Below are 21851 nucleotides of genomic sequence, written 5' to 3'. Positions count from 1 at the left end.
TTAACTGCTAGGGTGGAGATGAAACAAGAATTTAGGAACAATTTAGCAATAATAGGAATTACTGGAGTCATCATCTCTCTCAACAGTTGACACTGAGTGGAAAAGAAGAGAAGTAGATGACTCTGGAAGGTGGAATGAAGTCCATACCTTGGGATCCTTTTAGCTTGCATGAGCCGCTGGAGGCAAACGATGGGGAAGATGACCCAACCAAGCCAACAAGATAAAAAGAATCGCTGCGATCAGATATAAAGCAGCTGCAGGCCACAAGAGTATCTCCGTGATGGGCCCGAAATGGTAAAAGTTGAATGAGTTAAACCCATGGTGACCCTGGAACAGAACACGTAGCAAATTCTTTCAAATAACTTTAATCGTCCAAAATTGAGATTCAAAAAGATGCAAGGACCTCATTCTGCACCGTAAGGATCCGCATTAACCATTACTAACGCGTACCATTTCATACAGCACAAGGTTTGTAGAGAAAACTTCTCAGCTGAACCAGAACGTGGGATGAATCAAGACGCGCCATCACTAACTGCCTGCTACGAGTGGGAAATGAAAAAAGAAAATGTTTCTGCCTTGTCGACGTCCAGCATCAGCAGAGCTCATTCCATCGAAGAGCTTCAACACACCTCTACCACTGTGTCCAGCACAAGCTGAATGAAGAGAACCTCCCCACTCAGCCTACACGCGTGACAGCTGATGAGGCAGGAAGTGCCGCTTCGGACCGCCTGCTGCCAAAAAAGGGGCGGTACAGGATGATTTCATTCCTTCACGGAAACTCAGGTCGGCATTAGGGGCCAAAGCAGACACACGAAGAGCTACAGCCCACCACCCTGGGCGTGAGGTTGGGAAAGGCTCAGGGACAAGGGCCTCGCGGGCTTACAGACCTGCGGTGCGTCGGGGTCCGCGGGCGGCTCTCCCGCGCCGGCGCTGCTGCTCGGGCTCCGCTTCCCGCAGGGCTCCCCGCCCACAAGCTCCTCCGCCGGCAGGCTGGGCAGCGGCGGCGGCGGCGGCAGCCAAGCGCCCTCGGCGACGGCGCGGCCCGGCGCCACGCACAGGTTGTAGGAGTAGGGCAAGGTGCCCTCGCAGAAGTCGGCCGGGAAGGCGGCGCCGGCCACGGAGAAGCGCTGCGCGCCCAGGCAGCGCAGGACGGCGGGCGGCCCGGCCCGGCGCACCCGCGCCAGCACGGCCAGCGCCACGCTCAGCAGGAACAGGGCGGAGAGGAGCGCCAGCGCCAGCACCAGGTAGAACTGCAGCTCCGCCGGCGAGTCGGCGCCCGCCGCCCGCTCGCTCAGCTCCGGCAGCGCCTCCTGCAAGCTCTCGGCCAGCACCACGTGCAGCGTGGCCGTGGCCGACAGCGCCGGCTGCCCGTGGTCCTTCACCACGGCCACCAGCCGCTGCTTCGCCGCGTCCCGCTCCGACACGGCCCGCGCCGTCCGCACCTCGCCGCTGTGCAGCCCCACGCGGAACAGCGCCGGCTCCGCCGCCTGCACCAGCTCGTACGACAGCCACGCGTTGCGCCCCGCGTCCGCGTCCACCGCCACCACCTTGGCCACCAGGTACCCGGCCGCGGCCGACCGCGGCACCACCTCGAACGGCGCCGCCGCCGCGCCCGCCGCCGCGCCCGCCGCCCCCGCGCTCGCCGCCGGCCACAGCACCCGCGGCGCGTTGTCGTTGCGGTCCAGCACGAAGACGCGCACCGTCGCCGTCGAGCTCCGCGCCGGCGCCCCGCCGTCCTGCGCCCGCACCGCCACCGCGAACTCGCGGCACTGCTCGTAGTCGAAGGAGCGCTGCGCGTACACCGCGCCGCTCCGCGCCTCCACCGACACGTACGCCGCCGCGCCCGCCGCGCCCGCGCTGCCGCCCGCCAGCCAGTAGCTCACGCGCCCGTTGGCGCCCGCGTCCGCGTCCCGCGCGCGCACGCGCAGCACCGGCGCGCCCGCCGCGTTGTTCTCCGCCACGTAGGCGCTGTAGGCGGCCTCCTCGAACACCGGCGCGTTGTCGTTCACGTCCGACACCTCCAGCACCAGCGCCGCGCGGCTGGACAGCGCCGGGCTGCCCCGGTCCCTGGCCACCACCGTCACCCGGTGCTCGGCCGCCTGCTCCCGGTCCAGCGCGCTCGCCGTCACCACCTTGTACGAGCCGCCCGACGACGCCACGATCGACAGCGGCGCCTCGCCCGACAGCTCGCACCACACCTGACCGTTCTCCCCGGAGTCCCGGTCCCGAACTTTCACCAGGGCCACCACCGTGCCGGACGGCGCGTCCTCGGGCACCGGGCTCGACACCGACAGCAGCGTGATGTCGGGCGCGTTGTCGTTCTCGTCCGTGATGTCTATCTGCACCTTGCAGTGAGCCACCAGACCGCCGCCGTCCCTCGCCTCCAGGCCGAAGCTGTATTTGCTCTTCTCCTCGAAGTCGAGGGGCCCCGCCGTCCTCACCTCGCCGCTGTCGCTCTCGACGCTGAACAAGGCGCGGACGCCGTCCGGGACGTTGCCGAAGGAGTAGGAGACCCGCCCGTTGGAGCCCGCGTCCGCATCCGTGGCTCGCACCCGCAGCACCAGCCACCCCGCCGGCACATTCTCCCGCACTCGCGCCTCGTAGACGCTTTTGCCGAACACGGGCGCGTTGTCGTTGGCGTCCGTCACGTTGACGCGAACCTGGACAGTCCCGGACCTCACGGGGTCCCCGCCATCCACCGCCGTCAGCACCAGCTCAAAGGAGCTCTGCTTCTCCCGGTCCAGCGCTCTCTCCAGCACTAATTCCGGCTGCTTGCTTCCATCGGGGCTCTCCTTCACGGCCAGAGTGAAGGACGGGTTGCCGGTGAGCTGGTAAGTCAGCAGCGAGTTGCTGCCCACGTCGGCGTCTCGGGCCATCTCCAGCGGAAAACGCGCCCCGGGAAGCGTCCATTCACCGATCTCGAGGTGCAGAGCAGCCTTGCTGAAGGTCGGGGAATTGTCGTTGATGTCATGGATGGCCACCTCGACGTGGAAAACGTTCAGCGGGTTCTGCACCAGCGCCTCGAAGCTGACGGAGCAGGACGCCGACTCGCCGCACATCTCCTCCCGGTCCAGCCTCTCGCTCACGTACAGGTTCCCGCTCTCCCCGCTCACGCCGAAGTATTGCTTCTCCGCGCTGAGCCGCAGCTTGCGTGCCGGCAGCTCCGCCGGGCTCAGCCCCAGGTCCCGCGCCAGCGGCCCCACCAGCGAGCCTCTGCCCAGCTCCTCGGGGATGGCGTAGCGGATCCGCTCCGCCGCCGCCCGGCACCACAAGCACAGCAGCAAAGCGGGCAGCACCACTCGCCCGGCCGCTCGCCCGCGGCTCTGCCTCTGCCTGCCCGCCATGCTCGGCAGCGCTCGCCGCGCTCCTCCCTCCTGCCGCTGCTGCTGCCGCTGCCCTCCCTCCCTTCCAGCCACGCTCCGCAGCGAGCGCAGGGGCCGCCGGAGGGCAGCGAGCTCGGCGCCGGCTCGGACGCCGCTGCTCCCCGCGCCGCGCCGCCTCTCGCCTCTGCTGCCCGTGCCGCTGCCGCTCTGGCCGGCGCCGTGCGAGCGAGCAGCCTGCGGGGGCAGGACGCTGCGGCGGCTCCGGCGCCAGCTCCGGTTCCGGCGCCGCTCCGCGTCGGCCAACAGCGGCACCCGGAGGCGCCGCGACGCCACCGCAGCCGGCTGATGGCCGCGCTCGCAGCGGCGCGGGCTTTGGCCGCTGCTGCGGGGCTGCGTTTCTGAGGTCTCTCTTTTATTAAAATCAGGAAATGCAGCTCCCAAGGCGTTTAAACCAGACACGCTGTCGGGTACTTTTAGGTCATCTCCTTGAGTCGCAATGAATAGGAAGTAGTAAATATTCGTGGCACAGTAATAAAACAAACTCAGCGGCCCTTAATAAAGTCTCGAGAAACCTGCGGAAGACTTTATTTTCAATTCTGCTTTCCTTACCTGCGACAAATATCAAGAAGAAATATTCGTGTGGGAATAATCAATATGTAATCAGAAACAGAATGTAGCAAAAGTCATTGCAAACCTCTAATTGCAGACCTGCAAAGGGTTTCCTGCATTTCTTCCTTTTGCTCATGTGTGCCTCTGACGTTCATCCCACTGTTGATTTTTTCTTGTAGGGAGCAGAACTGAGAATTATATCACCCTAAAGGTAATGTGTATAGCCCTATGCTAAGATAACAGAATAACCTTTATTAGTTTGATTCTGATTCACAAAAGTTCCTTCTTTTGCATCTCCACACTTGAGGCGCTGAAAATGGAAAAGTGCAAAGCCACATCGAGCCTTTCACAGAACCAAAGAATGGTTTAGGTTAGAAGGGACCTTTAAAGATCACCTATTCCAACCACTCTGCCATGGGCAGGGACATCCTTCACCAGGTCACGTTGCTCAAAGCCCCGCCCAACCTGACCTTTAGCACTTTCAGTGACGGCGCATCCACAACTTACCTGGGCAAGCTCTTCCAGTGTCTCACAACCATCCTCATAAAACATTTCTTCTGTATGTCCAATCTAAACCTACACTCATTCAGTTTAAAACCATTGTCCTTTGTCCTGTCACGACAGGCCCTGGTAAAAAGTCTCTCTCCGTCTTTCTTAGAAGCCCGCTTTATGTACTGAAAAGCCGCAATAAGGTCTCCCCAGAGCCTTCTCTTCTCCAGGCTGAAGAACCTACTGGAACAGGTCCATATCTTTCTTGTAGTGTGGGCCCCAGAGCTGCACACAATACTCCAGGTGCGGTCTCATGAAAGCACAGTAGAGGGAGGGAACCTCCACGCTACTTGTTATGCAGCCCAGGATATGATTGCCTTTCTGGGCAGCAAGTGCACATGGCCAGCTCAGGACCCATTTGTCACCCACCAGGACCTCCAAGTCCTTCTCTTCAGGGCTGCTCTCAATCCATTCATCTCACATTGTGTATGGAACCCGGGGATTGCTCCAACCCACGTGCAGGACCTTGCACTTGGGTTCATGACGTTTGCACAGGCCCACTTCTCCAGCCTTTCAAGGTCCCTCTGGATGGCATCCCTTCCCTCTAGCAAATCAGCTGCACCACTCAGCTTGGTGTCATTTGCAAACTTGCTCAGCGTGCACTCAATCCCACTGTCTATGTCATTCAGGAAAATACTAAATAGCTCTGGTCCCAGTACGGACCCTTGAGGAACACCACATGTTACTGGTTTCCACTTGGAAATGATAACTCAACGATAACTCTTTGGACACGGCCATCCACACAGTTCCTTCTCCATCTAACAGTCCATCTGTCAAACCCATGTTTCTCTAATTGAGTGGCCACCATGTTATGGGGAACCACGTAGGGGTCACCCTGCACACGTTCTCCCACTGACTCCCAGTCAGTTCAGGGAAACCTTGGCTGGGCTGGGTTGCCACTCTGCACTTTGAGGACTGCACTAGAGATGGTTTTGCTTTCTTTCCCTACAACCAGTGTGCCTCTGGGAGCACACGCAGGCCTAGGAGAGCCTTCCTCTTCACAGCTGTAAGCAAGAAAGGTGTGTACGGGAACTGCCCCTGCACTCAGACAGTTGGAACAGATGTGACCTTCCCCATTTCATCAGACACCCTGAGGTCGAGCTCTAGCTCATGACAACAAGCAAGGCAAGCGTTAGAAACAGACAAAAATGAACGGATCAGGTGGAATAACATTTCTTAGGCCAAACTTCTTGAGCAGAAGCAACTCCAATTGCATGGTACTCCATTAGGCAGCACACGGTTGTATTATCTATGACAAGCAGGGAAATGACAATCTGTTCTTCTATAGGCTCACACACAGAGCTCCCCTGTCTTCTCTCCAACCCTACACAACTTGCAGGTTTGCTTCTGACCTTCTCAAAATTGGCAAAAACGTATCATGAGGGGACAATGCACTACGATCACACCAAGAAGGGAGGGACATTTGTCTGCTAACCATCATTCTGAGAAGAAAAAGAAGTCTAGGCACACCAATGATAATTGGCCAAAATAAAAGAGGAGCGGTCACCCAACAGAGAATGGGATAGGTCATCAAGCCATCAGCTTAGGGGGAATCTCCTCCCCTCTTTTATCATGCACTGTTCCATAGAGATGTGACTTCTACTAACGTCATGTTTACACCTATTCCCCCCAACAAAAACAGAACGCAAAGATACCCTCACATCTCCTGCCTTTCACACCCGCTGTAGTAAGACCAAGAGGCACTAACAGAGGGCAGACCGCTTAACGAAGCTATGCTGATAATTACAAGTAAACCTACCTACACATGAGACCACGTAAAGAAAAACAAAACCATTAATTAGACAAGCAAGGCAAGGAAGCATTAGAAGACAAAGCATTGTCAGAGAAACTCACCGGGAAGTCTTCTTGGTCTCCACTGTGGGCAATGAAATTCATCCTTGAGAGCACCTGGAAGTCACTGAAGGCTCAAGCACAAGTGCGGCCCTGAAGTCTTACTCTGGACTACAGAGTAGGGGGTTTCAGTTTAAGAAATAGTTATCAGCTCTCATCAATTTTTCCAATATGTTGTCTGCTAGTCTCCCACGAAGCCATAAGATTATAGAACTTATCATAGGCCTTGTTCTCAAGCTAAATCTTCTGAGAAATTACAGCAAGAAATTCTCCTTTAGCTTCTGCTTCATTTTCCTCACACAAAAAATTCTGTCTTAGGGGGCTGAAGTGAGTATTTGCTGCAAAGCAACACTCCCAGTTTCAAGTGCAAAAAGCACTGTCCAGAAGTGAGGAAAATGAACCATGACCTTCCAGCAAACAAGTTCGCCTAGTTCGAAGCCAGCCTCTCGCCCTCCTTGCTCTGCATTCACAGCCTTTAGTTGCACCATGGACAACAACCAAAATTTTGGCCATATGTCGATCACAGGGAAAAGAGCATTTCCTTCAGTGACCTTTTAGGGAAACAGAAGTATATCAATGTCTTTGTCTCGGCAGCTGAACACCTTCAAGCCATGGATGCAAACTGCTTCCCCACCGTAAAACGATCTTTTCATGTTTTAAGGGTTACCAGCCACAATGAGGACCAGCTTTAGACCTGGACAACAAACAAGGCAAGAATGGGGAACCTACAGAAGTGAAGCAATCGTGGCTTAACATTTCAGATGATACCAACTGTAGAAGGTACACAAGAAGGGTATCTAGTTGGTAAAAAGTCCACAGGAGGCTCACACAGGAGCCCACACCTAAGACCATAGCCACAGTTCCTCAATGTAATTTCTTTGGACTATAAAAAAGGGAAAATGCATGGAACCACAACTGTGGGCCCCATGTAACAACCAGGAGAAACTGAACCTTTAAACCTATCTTTCAGACATTTCAAATTATACCACAGCAAATTTTTCCACTTGCCCCATCTCTGGACAGTCAGAATTTTTCAGCCTGCCCAAACATCACACAACAGGAAAGCTACCTTTGCAGACAGACACCATTGAAGGAAAAGTTGCACACACAACTTCTCCTTCTCTGAGAACAAAGACCACAACATGGAGACATGCAAAGAGATTTCTCTGCTCCTCACACTAATTTGAAGGAACATAAAATGTTCTCACGTGCATAAGCGATCTGCAGCTCCAATAAAGACCCAGTCACAAAACATTAACTCAAAGACACCATCATCCTTCTTCAGCACATGGGCAACTTGGAAGAGACATGACTCTCCAATCTTAACCTCAAGTGTAACCTATGCTCAATAACTACCATTCACAGGAAACATCATGCAACAGGAAAGCAAACTGATGAACCCACAGCTTGGCCAGTTGGAATCTGAGCAGTGGGATATCCAAAAATAAGTCACCTTCAGTCTCATTTGATGTAGTTGAGCAGTGAACCCTGGGAATTAACAAAACACATGCCATGTCTCCACCAGCACCTCCTCATACACAGCACCTCCTCATACACAGCACCTCCAAGACTCTCCTCAAACACTTCCACAGATTGCATGACTGTCAATGATCTTCATCATTTGCAGACAGACCCCATCGAAAGAAAAGTTGCTCAGACAACTTCTCCTTACCATGGATAAGAGTTGACTTCTCACCAGGTGTATGTGACAAGCAAGACCATTTCTTCCAGTGACATTTTAAGGAAAGACGTCTATGAAAGTCTTTCTCTTTACAGCTGTAAACATGAAAGGCACGTAGGGGACAGTCAGACAAATGGAACAGAGGTGATCTTGTACACATTATCAGAGACAACAGCCACCTTTAGCTCATCCCAACAATCAAGTCAAGCCAAACATACTTGGGAAGCCAAACCTCACATTACATGATCTCACAGCTGGACACTGAACAGGGAAAGGAGCAAACCATAGCTCATGTGTCCTTGAACAGGCCCTCATGTACTGCTCCCATGACTCACATCTCCAACCCTTCACAACTTGCATGATGTTTTTTGACCCTCATAATTTGCATAACTTGTCATCAAAGGCTAGTTGCTCAGATCATTTCCCTATGACATGCACAGGGCCACCCACGCACTTCACATAGTTATCTTTACATCTCTGTACTAAGAAGGAAGATACATTTGTCTGCTCCCTAGTGTTCTGGGAAGAAACATCAAGGGTCTAAAAGTAAAAGAAGAGAGGTCCTCGAGGAGAGACTGGGTCAGTGAACATCTGCAGAGGGGGAATATTCCCCTCCTTGCATCTCCCCCCGCACCTTCAATCTCTCCCCTCCCGCCCTCGTATGGCTCTTGCTATAGCATGTATTTTCAAGTCAAGACAAACCCAGCTCCTTCTGCAATAAGTCAACCTTAGAAGACGGGGAATCAGCAAAACACATCTCCCGTTTCCTCCACTAGCCCTTCACTCGCAGCCACACAGGGACTTTCTCAAAGAGTCACAACTTTTACGATTCTCTTTCATCTTCATAACAAGCAGACAGACTTCATCAGAGACGAGATTTTTCCCAGCCCATTCCTCCACCCGGTGCACAAAGATGGCAGCACGGACTCATACAAAGACATTTCGTTGCTCACCACGTTATCATGGAGAAACAAAACGGCTGATGAGAACAGAGAAACGATGACGAACCAGGTTATGCACGCGGCCATTAACGTTCCGATTCTCAACACAATTACTGTCGGAAAGATATCTGAACTTGCTGATAAAGATATCTGAACTTGCTGATAGCTCAAACTCCCATTTGCTGGTAATGCAGCACATCCGTTCAGAAGAACTGATACTGATAGCAAAAACGGTATTACACTTGTCAGGGGACAAAATGAAAAACCACTTGGCGCATGATAAACACACAAAGACCCGCAAAAACGAAGCTCCAGCCAACAGCAGCCCTGCCCCCCACACCAACTGCAACGCGGAGCCACAACCCCACGCTCACCTCCCGGGAGCAAGAGGCACCAGCACACAGCGCGCTGCTCAGCGAAGCTTCGCCTTCCCCGATAACAACCCTCGGCCCTGCGCAGGACGCAGCCCACGGCGCGGAAAGGGCACGGAAGCGGCAGAGCCAAGCGTCGCGGAGAAGGTCGCGCCAGAGGAACTCACCGGGGCAGCGGCGGGGTCCGCGCGGCGGGCGCCGGCAGGGTCCTCCCCGAGCAGCGGCGCGGGCTCGTCGGGCGGCGGCCGGGCCGGGAGCGTGTCGCAGCAGCTGCCGCCCGACAAGCGGAGCTGGCTCTTGCGCGAGTCGGCGGTGAGCGACACCTCGTGCGAGTAGGAGTGCAGGAAGGCGCGGACGCCGTCGATGCCCACGAAGTGCGAGGCCGGCACGCCGCGCAGGGCGCCGCTGCCCGCCGGCAGCAGCTGCGAGCGGCGCCAGCGCCGCAGGCGCAGCGCCAGCAGCAGCAGCAGGAAGGCGAGGAAGAGGCACGACACGGCCGCCACGGCCACCACCAGCCACCGCGTCAGGCTGCCGGCCGGCTCGCCCGGCGCCGCCGCCGCCGCGCTGCCCAGCTCCCACAGCAGCTCGGCCACGCTCTCGGCCAGCACCACCGTCAGCGTGGCCGTGGCCGACAGCGCCGGCCGCCCGTGGTCCTTCACCACCACCACCAGGCTCTGCCGCGCCGCGTCGCGGGCCAGCGGGAAGCGCGCCGTGCGCACCTCGCCGCTGTGCAGCCCCACGCGGAACAGCCCCGGCTCCGTCGCCTTGGCCAGCTCGTACGACAGCCACGCATTCTGCCCCGCGTCCGCGTCCACCGCCACCACCTTGGCCACCAGCGCCCCGGGCTCCGCCGAGCGCGGCGCCAGCTCCACGCCCGCCCAGCCCGCGCCCGCCGCCGCCGCCGCCGCCGCCGGCGGGTACAGCACCTGCGGCGCGTTGTCGTTCTCATCCACGATCACGAGCCGCACCGACACGTTGCTGCTCCGCGCCGGCGCGCCGCCGTCCTCCGCCCGCACCCACAGCCCCACCTCGCGCACCTCCTCGTAGTCGAAGGAGCGCAGCGCGTACAGCGCGCCCGTCTCCGCCTGCACCGACACGTAGGACGAGAGCGGCGCGCCCCGCACCCGCCCCTCCGACAGCCGGTACCGCACGCGCGCGTTCTGCCCCCAGTCCGCGTCCGTCGCCCGCACCGTCAGCACCAGCGCGCCCGCCGCGTTGTTCTCGGGCAGCCGGGCGCTGTAGCGCGCCTCCGCGAACACCGGCGCGTTGTCGTTCACGTCCAGCACGCGCAGCGCCAGCACCGCGCTGCTCCACAGCGCCGGCGACCCGCCGTCCGCCGCCCGCACCGTCACGTTGTACTCCGCCACCTCCTCTCGGTCCAGCTCCCTCGCCGTCACCACGCGGTAGTAGTCCTCGAAGGACTTCTCCAACCGGAACGGGACGCCCCCGTCCAGCGAGCACCGCACCTCGCCGTTCGCCCCCGAGTCCCGGTCCTGCACGTGCAGCAGGGCCACCACCGTCCCCGACGGCGCGTCCTCAGAGATCGCGCTCAGCGCCGACCGCACCGAAATCTCGGGCGCGTTGTCGTTCACGTCTGTCACCGAGATCGCGACTTTCGCCGTGTCGAAAAGCTCTCCCCCGTCCCGTGCCTGTACTTCCAGTTCGTAAGAGTCGCCTTCCTCGAAGTCCAGGCTCCGCACCAGCGTGATCGCCCCCGTCTCGGACTCCAGATGGAAAATCTGCGATGCCATGTCTTTCGTTTTCTTCAACGAGTATTTGACGTCCCCGTTCAGCCCCTCGTCGGCGTCGGTGGCCGTGAGGGTGACGAGGGTGGAGCCCACGGGCACGTCCTCCGGCACACGCACCGGGTACTCCTCCTGGCTGAACACGGGCGCGTTGTCGTTGGCGTCCACCACCGCCACGCGGATCCGCGCCGTGCCCGTCCGCGCCGGCTCTCCGCCGTCGCTCGCCCTCAGCACCAGCTCGTGAAACGCCGCCTCCTCCCGGTCCAGCGCCTTCGCCAGCACCAGCTCGGGACGCTGATCCCCGCCGGGGCCCGCCTGCACGGCCAGCGAGAAGTGCTCGTCGCCGCTCAGCGCGTAGCTCTGCACAGAATTCCGGCCCACGTCCGGATCGTGAGCTCTGGCCAGGGGAAACCGCGACCCCGGGGCTGTCGTCTCGCTCATTCTCTCCTCCATGTCAATTTCCTGGAAGCTGGGCGCGTTGTCGTTAATGTCCGTGATCTCCACTTCGATTCCGTAGACCTGCATTTCCCCCTCCACTATCACCTCACAGCGCAGCACGCATTGCTCCACACTCTCGCACAGCTGCTCTCTGTCTATCCTCTCCGCCGTCACTAAATGTCCCGTCTTCCCGTGCAGAGCGAAATACTGCGTCCTACCTTCGGAGACAACGCGGACGCCGCTGTCGCGGAGCGCCTGCACCTCCAGCCCCAGGTCCTTGGCCACGTCGCCCACGAACGAGCCCTTCGGCATCTCCTCGGGAAGCGAGTAGCGCAGCTGCCCCCACGCCGCCTCCCACGCCGCCACCAGGACGCACCACAGCAGGGCTCGCTCCCGCCGGCCCCAGCGCCTCCCCGCCGCGCACATCGCCGCCGCGGCCCCGCCGGCACAGCACCACCGCCGGCAGCTCCCCGCCGCCCAATGCCGACCCGGCTCCCGCTCCCCCTCCGGCTCCCGCTGCCGTTCCGGCTCCGGATCCTTCTCCGGCTCCGGATCCTTCTCCGGCTCCGGCTCGCCGCTGCCGGCCGCTGCCGCCGGCCCTTCCGCCCCGCTGCAGCACGGCTCCGCACCGCGGGGACGCTCGCAGACCGCCCGGCCGCCGAGCCAGACAGACAGCGAGCGAGCGAGCCGGGCCGCAGCGGGCGGGGCTGCCTGCAGCGCTCCGGCCTTCCTCTCGCTCCTCCTCGGTCAACAGCGGCGCCCGCAGCCTCCTCCCGGCACTGCAGGCACCGAGCGCTGCCCAGCGCTGCCCGCCCTGCCTTTCCCACGGACAGCTCGCGGGGACGGCACCGTCGCCACGGAGACAGCGGGGCCGGTCCAGCGGTGATCTCCTGCGCGGCCTTTTCCCGAGCCCACCTCTTCTTTGATCCTCGAGGCGATCCCAGCCAGAAAGAAATAACACAGCTCTCTTGGGCACAGTATTTCTACCGCACGGGAAAAATGTTTTTGTAATGGTGATGTCATATAGATACACAGTTCTCTTAATATGACGTGCAGAATATTACGAGTCTTAGCCCGTTAGTCCGAAAGCACAGTCGCCACCACGGCTTGCGGAGCTTTTTCTGGCAGTCGTGCTTGAATGACTTTTCCCTGTCCCTTTCTGCAGACCAATACGGCTTCACACTGGAATGCCACCAGCTATATTACTTCCCCACATCCCGATCAATAGAACAAAGCAGCAATGGAGATCCCCCCTCAAAAGGAGTCCTCCTCAGAGACGGCCCTTCCCTCTCGACTTTGATACTTCTCATGCACATCGGACATTTCAGACAACACAAGTTTAGGCTCACCCTGAACCTGGGACCAGCGATGAACCCAGAAGTGCCGACGCCAACTGCCTGAACTTTCAATCCTTCATGGAGACACGGATCAGCACTTCCCACCCACACCACCCGAGCAAAGCGAGGACAACGAGGATCTAAACGGGATAGATGAATGTTCCGTACATAATTTAACTGCTAGGGTGGAAATGAAACAAGAACTTAGGAACAATTTAGCAATGATAGGAATTGCTGGAGTCATCATCTCTCTCAACAGTTGACACTGAGTGGAAAAGAAGAGAAGTAGATGACTCTGGAAGGTGGAAGGAAGTCCACCCCTTGGGATCCCTTTATCTTGGATGAGCCGCTGGAGGCAAACGATGGGGAAGATGACCCAAGCAAGCCAACAAGATAAAAAGAATTGCTACGATCACATATAAAGCAGCTGCAGGCCACAGCAGTATCTCTGTGATCGGCCCGAAATGGTAAAACCTGAATGAGTTAAGCCGATGGTGACCCTGGAACAGAATACTAACTGCATGCTACGAGTGGAAAATGAAAAAAGACAATGTTTTTGCCTTGTCGACGTCCAGCATCAGCAGAGCTCATTCCATCGAAGAGCTTCAACACACCTCTACCACCGTGTCCAGCACAAGCTGAATGAAGAGAACCTCCCCACTCAGCCTACACGCGTGACAGCTGATGAGGCAGGAAGTGCCGCTTCACACCGCCTGCTGCCAAAAAAGGGGCGGTACAGGATGATTTCATTCCTTCACGGAAACTCAGGTCGGCACTAGGGGCCAAAGCAGACACACGAAGAGCTACAGCCCACCACCCTGGGCGTGAGGTTAGGAAAAGCTCAGGGACAAGGGCCTCACGGGCTTACAGACCTGCGGTGCGTCGGGGTCCGCGGGCGGCTCTCCCGCGCCGGCGCTGCTGCTCGGGCTCCGCTTCCCGCAGGGCTCCCCGCCCACAAGCTCCTCCGCCGGCAGGCTGGGCAGCGGCGGCGGCGGCGGCAGCCAAGCGCCCTCGGCGACGGCGCGGCCCGGCGCCACGCACAGGTTGTAGGAGTAGGGCAAGGTGCCCTCGCAGAAGTCGGCCGGGAAGGCGGCGCCGGCCACGGAGAAGCGCTGCGCGCCCAGGCAGCGCAGGACGGCGGGCGGCCCGGCCCGGCGCACCCGCGCCAGCACGGCCAGCGCCACGCTCAGCAGGAACAGGGCGGAGAGGAGCGCCAGCGCCAGCACCAGGTAGAACTGCAGCTCCGCCGGCGAGTCGGCGCCCGCCGCCCGCTCGCTCAGCTCCGGCAGCGCCTCCTGCAAGCTCTCGGCCAGCACCACGTGCAGCGTGGCCGTGGCCGACAGCGCCGGCTGCCCGTGGTCCTTCACCACGGCCACCAGCCGCTGCTTCGCCGCGTCCCGCTCCGACACGGCCCGCGCCGTGCGCACCTCGCCGCTGTGCAGCCCCACGCGGAACAGCGCCGGCTCCGCCGCCTGCACCAGCTCGTACGACAGCCACGCGTTGCGCCCCGCGTCCGCGTCCACCGCCACCACCTTGGCCACCAGGTACCCGGCCGCGGCCGACCGCGGTACCACCTCGAACGGCGCCGCCCCCGCGCCCGCCGCCGCTCCCGCGCCCGCCGCCGGCCACAGCACCCGCGGCGCGTTGTCGTTGCGGTCCAGCACGAAGACGCGCACCGTCGCCGTCGAGCTCCGCGCCGGCGCCCCGCCGTCCTGCGCCCGCACCGCCACCGCGAACTCGCGGCACTGCTCGTAGTCGAAGGAGCGCTGCGCGTACACCGCGCCGCTCCGCGCCTCCACCGACACGTACGCCGCCGCGCCCGCCGCGCCCGCGCTGCCGCCCGCCAGCCAGTAGCTCACGCGCCCGTTGGCGCCCGCGTCCGCGTCCCGCGCGCGCACGCGCAGCACCGGCGCGCCCGCCGCGTTGTTCTCCGCCACGTAGGCGCTGTAGGCGGCCTCCTCGAACACCGGCGCGTTGTCGTTCACGTCCGACACCTCCAGCACCAGCGCCGCGCGGCTGGACAGCGCCGGGCTGCCCCGGTCCCTGGCCACCACCGTCACCCGGTGCTCGGCCGCCTGCTCCCGGTCCAGCGCGCTCGCCGTCACCACCTTGTACGAGCCGCCCGACGACGCCACGATCGACAGCGGCGCCTCGCCCGACAGCTCGCACCACACCTGACCGTTCTCCCCGGAGTCCGGGTCGTTCACGTTCAGGAGGGCCACCACCGTGCCGGACGGCGCGTCCTCGGGCACCGGGCTCGACACTGACAGCAGCGTGATGTCGGGCGCGTTGTCGTTCACGTCCAGCACCTCCACCTCTACCTTGCAGTGCGCCGCCAGACCGCCCCCGTCCCTCGCCTCCACGGCCAGGCTGAACGCTCGCGTGTCCTCGAAGTCCAGCGCCTCCTGCAGCGTGATGGCCCCCGTCTCCGCGTCCACCACGAACTTCTGAAGCACCTTGGCCGGCGTTTCCCCGAAGCCGTAGGTGATGCGGGCGTTGGTGCCGGCGTCAGCGTCGAAGGCGGACACGTTCAGCACCGGCGAGCCCGGCGGCGCGTCCTCCCGCAGGCTCGCGCGGTACCCGTCCTGCGCGAACACGGGAGGGTTGTCGTTGGCGTCGGTGACGTTGATGCAGAGCTGGGCGGTGCCGCTCCGGGGCGGCTCGCCGCCGTCCAGCGCCGTCAGCACCAGCCGCAGGCTCTGCTCGCTCTCCCGGTCCAGCGCGCGGCGCAGCACCAGCTCCGCGAACTTGCTGCCGTCCTGGCTCTCCCTCACCTCCACCGCGAAGTACGCGTTGGCCTCCAGCTCGTAGCCCTGCAGCGAGTTGCTGCCCACGTCCGCGTCTTCGGCTACGCCCAAGTAAAAACGGGCGCCGGGAGGTGTCGATTCAATGATTTCGAAGTGAATGTTGTCCTTAAGAAAACGCGGCGCGTTGTCGTTGACGTCCTGGATGGCCACCTCGACGTGGAAAACGTTCAGCGGGTTCTGCACCAGCGCCTCGAAGCTGACGGAGCAGGACGCCGACTCGCCGCACATCTCCTCCCGGTCCAGCCTCTCGCTCACGTACAGGTTCCCGCTCTCCCCGCTCACCGTGAAGTATTTCAGCTGCCTTTTAGCGGCAGCCGCCACCCGCAGCTTGCGTGCCGGCAGCTCCGCCGGGCTCAGCCCCAGGTCCCGCGCCAGCGGCCCCACCAGCGAGCCTCTGCCCACCTCCTCGGGGATGGCGTAGCGGATCCGCTCCGCCGCCGCCCGGCACCACAAGCACAGCAGCAAAGCGGGCAGCACCACTCGCCCGGCCGCTCGCCCGCGGCTCTGCCTCTGCCTGCCCGCCATGCTGGGCAGCGCTCGCCGCGCTCCTCCCTCCTGCCGCTGCCGCTGCCGCTGCCGCTGCCCTCCCTCCCTTCCAGCCACGCTCCGCAGCGAGCGCAGGGGCCGCCGGAGGGCAGCGAGCTCGGCGCCGGCTCGGACGCCGCTGCTCCCCGCGCCGCGCCGCCTCTCGCCTCTGCTGCCCGTGCCGCTGCCGCTCTGGCCGGCGCCGTGCGAGCGAGCAGCCTGCGGGGGCAGGACGCTGCGGCGGCTCCGGCGCCAGCTCCGGTTCCGGCGCCGCTCCGCGTCGGCCAACAGCGGCACCCGGAGGCGCCGCGACGCCACCGCAGCCGGCTGATGGCCGCGCTCGCAGCTGCGCGGGCTTTGGCCACTGCTGCGGGGTTGCATTTCTGGGGTCTCTCTTTTATTAAAATCGGGAAAATTCCTTATTCTAATGCGGAATACTCGAAGACACTTGCTTAATGCAGCTCCAAAGGCTTTTAAACCAGACACACAGTCAGGGACTTATAGGTCATCTCCTTGACTCACAATGAAGAGTCAGTAGTAAATATTCTGGCAGTGCAATAAAGAAACGAAGTCAGCTGCCCTTAATAAATTCTGAAGGGAACCTGTGGAAGACTTTATTTTCAGTTCTGCTTTCCTCACCTGCGACAAATATCAAGAAGGAAATATTTGTGTGGGAGTAATCAATATGTAATCAGAAACAGAATGAAACAAAAGTCATTGCAATCCTCTCATGCCAGACCTGCAAAGGGTTTCCGTCTTCTCTGCATTTCTTCTGTTTGCTCATGTGTGTCTCTGACGTTCATCCCACTGTTGATTTTTCTTATAGGGAGCAGAACAATTACACTAAGAATTATATGACCCTAAAGGTAAGGTGCGTAGCCCTATGCTAAGATAACAGAATAACCTTTATTGTTTGATTCTGATTCACAAAAGTTCCTTCTTTTGCATCTCCATAATTGAGGCGCTGACAATGGGAAAGTGCAAAGCCACGTCGAGTCTTTCACGGAACCAAAAAACGGTTTAGATTGGAAGAGACCTTACAGGTTGGAAGGGACCTTTACCTTATAGCTTTAAAGCCATGGGCAGGGACATCCTTCACCGGGTCAAGTTGCTCAAAGCCCCGCCCAACCTGACCTTTAGCACTTTCAGTGATGGCGCATCCACAACTTACCTGGGCAAGCTCTTCCAGTGTCTCACAACCATCCTCATAAAACATTTCTTCTTTATGTCCAATCTAAACATACCCTTGTTCTGTTTAAAACCATTGCCCCTTGTCCTGTCACGACAGGCCCTGGTAAAAAGGTGCTCTCCCTCTTTCTCAGAAGCCCCCTTTATATATTGAAAAGCCGCAATAAGGATTCCCAGAGCCTTCTCTTCTCCAGGCTGAAGAACCTACTGGAACAGGTCCATATCTTTCTTGTAGTGTGGGCCCCAGAGCTGCACACAATACTCAGGGTGGGGTCTCATGAAAGCAGAGTAGTGGGAGGGAACCACCACGCTACTTGTTATGCAGCCCAGGATATGATTGCCTTTCTGGGCAGCAAGTGCACATGGCCGGCTCATGTCCCATTTATCACCCACCAGTACTCCCAAGTCATTCTCTGCAGGGCTGCTCTCAATCCATTCAGTCTGTATGGAAACTGGGGATTGCCCTGACCCACGTGCAGGACCTTGCACTTGGGTTCATGACGTTCGCACAGACCCACTTCTCCAGCCTTTCAAGGTCCCTCTGGGTGGCATCCCTTCCCTCTAGCAAATCAGCTGCACCACTCAGCTTGCTGTCATCTGCAAACTTGCTCAGCGTGCACTCAATCCCACTGTCTATGTCATTCAGGAAAATACTAAATAGCGCTGGTCCCAGTACGGACCCTGGACGAACACCACATGTTACTGCTTTCCACTTGGAAACGATAACTCAACGATAACTCTTTGGACACGGCCATCCACACAGTTCCTTCTCCCTCTAACAGTCCATCTGTCAAACCCATGTCTCTCCAATTGAGTGGCCACCATGTTACGGGGAACCATGTAGGGGACACCCTGCATGCATTCTCCCACTGACCCCCAGTCAGTTCAGGGAAACCTTGGCTGGGCTGGGTTGCCACTCTGCACTTTGAGGACTGCACTAGAGATGGTTTTGCTTTCTTTCCCTACAGACAAGTGTGCCTCTGGGAGCACACGCAGGCCTAGGAAAGCCTTCCTCTTCACAGCTCTAAACATCAAAGGTGTGTACGGGAACTGCCCCTGCACTCAGACAGTCGGAGCAGATGTGACCTTCCCCATTTCATCAGACACCCTGAGGTCGAGCTCTAGCTCATGACAACAAGCAAGGCAAGCGTTAGAAACAGACAAAAATGAACGGATCAGGTGGAATAACATTTCTTAGGCCAAACTTCTTGAGCAGAAGAAACTCCAATTGCATGGTACTCCATTAGGCAGCACACGGTTGTGTTATCTATGACAAGCAGGGAAATGACCATCTGTTCTTCTATAGCCCCACACACAGAGCTCCCCTGTCTTCTCTCCAACCCTACACAACTTGCAGGTTTGCTTCTGACCTTCTCAAAATTGGCAAAAACGTATCATGAGAGCACAATGCACTATGATCACACCAAGAAGGGAAGTACCTTTGTCTGCTAACCATCATTCTGAGAAGAAAAAGGAGGAGTCTAGGCACAGCAAAAAAAATAAAAAAGGAGCGGTCACCCAAAAGAGAATGGGTCATCAAGCCATCAGCTTAGGGGGAATCACACGCACTGTTCCACAGAGATGCAACTTCTACTAAGGTCATGTTTATGTCTGTTCCCCTCAACAGTAACAGAACACAAAGATACCCTCACATCTCCTGCCTTTCACACCCGCTGTAGTAAGACCAAGAGGCACTAACACACGCCAGGTCGCTAAATGAAGCTATGCTGATAATTACAAGTAAACCTACCTACATATTGGACCTGGTAAAGAAAAACAAAACCATAAATCAGACAAGCAAGGCAAGCAAGCATTAGAAGACAAAGTGTTGTCAGAGAAACTCACTGGCACGATGGCTCAGTCTTCACTTCATCCCTCAGAGCACCCAGAAGTCATTGAGGTCTCAAGGTCTAAGTGCGGCCCTAAAGCTTTACTCTGGACTACAGAGCAGGGGGGTTCAGTTTATGAAATTGTCATCAGCTCATGTGGCCTGCTCATCCCCCACAAATATGAAGCCCTAAGTGTAAACACCGTGTCATGGGCCTCACACCTAAAATTCTGACTTACACGGCTGAAGTGAGTATTTGCTGCAAAACAACACTCAGCTTCAAAAGCAAAAGCACTGTCCACAAACAGGGAAAAGGAACCACGACCTTCCAGGAAACAAAGGCCAGAAAGAAAGTGTAATTACAACACTTTACAATTACACCCGAGCCTGATCATTTTAACAGATCTCTACTTTGAAGGACTATCAGCCAAACTGAGGCCCAGTTTTAGAACAGAAGAAACAAGAAAGTAGTATGAAACCTACAGAAGTCAAGGAATCATAGCTTAACATTTCAGATTATGTCAACTCTAGTAGGTACACAAGAAGAGTATCCAGTTGGTAAAAAGTACGTGGCAGGAGCTCACACCAATGACCACAGCCACAGTTCTCAAAGTCATTTCTTTGGACAATAAGAAAAGCAAAATGCACAGAACCACAACTGTGGGACCCATCCAACAACTAGAAGAAACTGAACATTGACACCTACCTTTCAGACATTTCAAACCGTACCACAGCAAATTCATCCACCTGCCCTGTCTCTGTGCAGACAGAATGCTTCAGCGTGCTCAAACAGGACACAACAGGGAAGCTACCTCTGCAGAGAGACATCACTGAAAGAAATGTTGCGCACACAACTTCTCCTCACGGACAAAAAGGATCACAACATGGATGCACGCATGGAGGCTTCTCTGCTCATCACACTCGTTTCAGGAAACATAAAATGTTCTAAAGGGCATAAGCGATATGCAGCTCAGTTAAAGACTCAGTTGTCACTATCAGCTCAAAGACACCATCATTCTTCCTCACCACACGGCCAATTTGGAAGATACGTGACTCTGCAACTGTTAATGCAATGTTGACGTCTATGCCCAACAACTACCATTCACAGGAAAAGCTGTATCCAACGCGACAGTGCATAAATTGAGTAACTTCCTCACATGTGCTTCAAAGAACAAGCCCCAAACCCAGAAATTCCTGTCAAAAATCCCCTCCCATCCCCTACATTCACACCAATTTTAATACTGACAAAACACCAGCAGTTACTTCATAAGAGCAAGAGCCGTTAATAAAGTCTGAAGGTTGGTCAAGGCTGGGAAAAGCTTAATACAACCACGATGAAACTCTACATCACACTCTTACAAGGTCATACAGGTGGAAAAATGACGTTTCACATAGCAATTTCTAGAAATAGCACCCCTGGAGCATGTTTCCACTTCCATGGCGATTGCTTGCAGACAAATTCGTCAGAGGATTGTCATCCACTTCCCACAGGTGTCCCCGCTGAAAAGCTCCTCCACCAGCAGGAGGACCATTCTCCATGCACAGTTATTGCACAAACACTTCATTATTGTCAGAGGACTACCATTGCCTTTTAGAATAGGGAATCCACGATCACAACATGAATGGCACAGGCCTTGGCACCAGGCATGAAATCAAACCATTGCTCAGCCAAAACCACATTGACCCACCTCTTTTCATGGTCCGAAGCTACTCCCTCGCCTTCCTTGCTCTGCCTTCGCAGCCTTTAGTTGCACCACTGACAATATCCAACTTTTGGCTATATGTCAGCCACAGGCAAAAGAGCATTTCATTCAGTGACGTTTTAGGGAAGCATAAGTTTATCACAGACCTTGTCTTGGCAGCTGTACACCTTCAAGGTAGGGATGGAAACTGCTCTCCCAGCCTGATAATTATGAGAGATCTTTTAGTGTTTTCAGGATTGCCAGGCACAATGAAGCAATCATGACAAAAAAAGGCAAGAATGGGAAATCCACAGAAGTGTATGATTCATAGCTTGCATTTCAGATTGTGTCAATTGGCGTAGGTACACAACAAAGGTAACTAGATGCTAACAAGTACACAGGAGACTCACACAGGAGCCCACACCAAAGACCATAGCCACAGTTCCAAAGTCAGTTCTTTGGACATCAAGAAAAGGAAAATGCGTGGAACCACAACTGTGGGCTTCATCTGACAGCTAGGACAAACTGCACCTTTGCATTTACCTTTTAGACATTTCAAACTATACCCCAGCAAACTCTTCCACCTGCCCTGTCTCTGTGCAGACAGAACCCTGCTCCCTGTCCAAACATCACACAACGGGAAAGCTACCTCTGCAGACAGACACCTTTAAAAGAAATGTTGCACGCACAACTTCTCGGATCCCAAGGATCACAACACGGATGCATGCACAGAGATTTTTCTGCTCCTACCATTACCTTGAACAAAGGTAAAACGTTATAAAGGGCATAAGCAATAAGCAGCTCGATTAAAGACCCAATCGTCAAAGTATCAACTCAAAGGCAACATCACCCTTCTTCAGCACATGGGCTATTTGGAAGGTATGTGACACTGCCACTATTCATGCATTACATCTATGCCTGATAACTACCATTCACAGGAAACATCATGCAACAGGAAAGCAAACTGATGAACCCA

At 57.1% G+C, this 21851-nt stretch overlaps 3 protein-coding genes across 3 annotated transcripts in view; all 3 read right to left on the bottom strand.

Moving 5' to 3' along the window:
* Positions 1–21851, bottom strand: part of LOC142088578 (protocadherin gamma-A4-like) — a 119951-nt gene that overhangs the window by 55215 nt on the left and 42885 nt on the right. The gene's annotated exons all lie outside the window — the stretch shown is intronic.
* On the bottom strand, positions 819–3449 carry LOC142088921 (protocadherin gamma-B5-like). Its single transcript, XM_075164796.1, has one exon. It carries the CDS (start codon positions 3342–3344, stop codon positions 819–821), a length of 2526 nt encoding a protein of 841 aa, XP_075020897.1. The 5' UTR covers positions 3345–3449.
* LOC142088920 (protocadherin gamma-B5-like) lies at positions 13676–16177 on the bottom strand. The gene has a single exon (XM_075164795.1). The coding sequence runs from the start codon at positions 16175–16177 to the stop codon at positions 13676–13678; it is 2502 nt and encodes an 833-aa protein (XP_075020896.1).

The sequence above is a fragment of the Calonectris borealis genome, chromosome 15 (assembly GCF_964195595.1).
Source record: "Calonectris borealis chromosome 15, bCalBor7.hap1.2, whole genome shotgun sequence".
Taxonomy (NCBI): Eukaryota; Metazoa; Chordata; class Aves; order Procellariiformes; family Procellariidae; genus Calonectris; species Calonectris borealis.
The sequence above is the reverse complement of the archived record's forward strand: the minus strand, read 5'-3'. Positions and strand labels throughout refer to the sequence as shown.

Coding starts and splice junctions, on each gene's coding strand:
- LOC142088921 (XM_075164796.1), bottom strand. CDS start 3,344: ATGGCGGGCAGGCAGAGGCAGAGCCGCGGGCGAGCGGCCGGGCGAGTG.
- LOC142088920 (XM_075164795.1), bottom strand. CDS start 16,177: ATGGCGGGCAGGCAGAGGCAGAGCCGCGGGCGAGCGGCCGGGCGAGTG.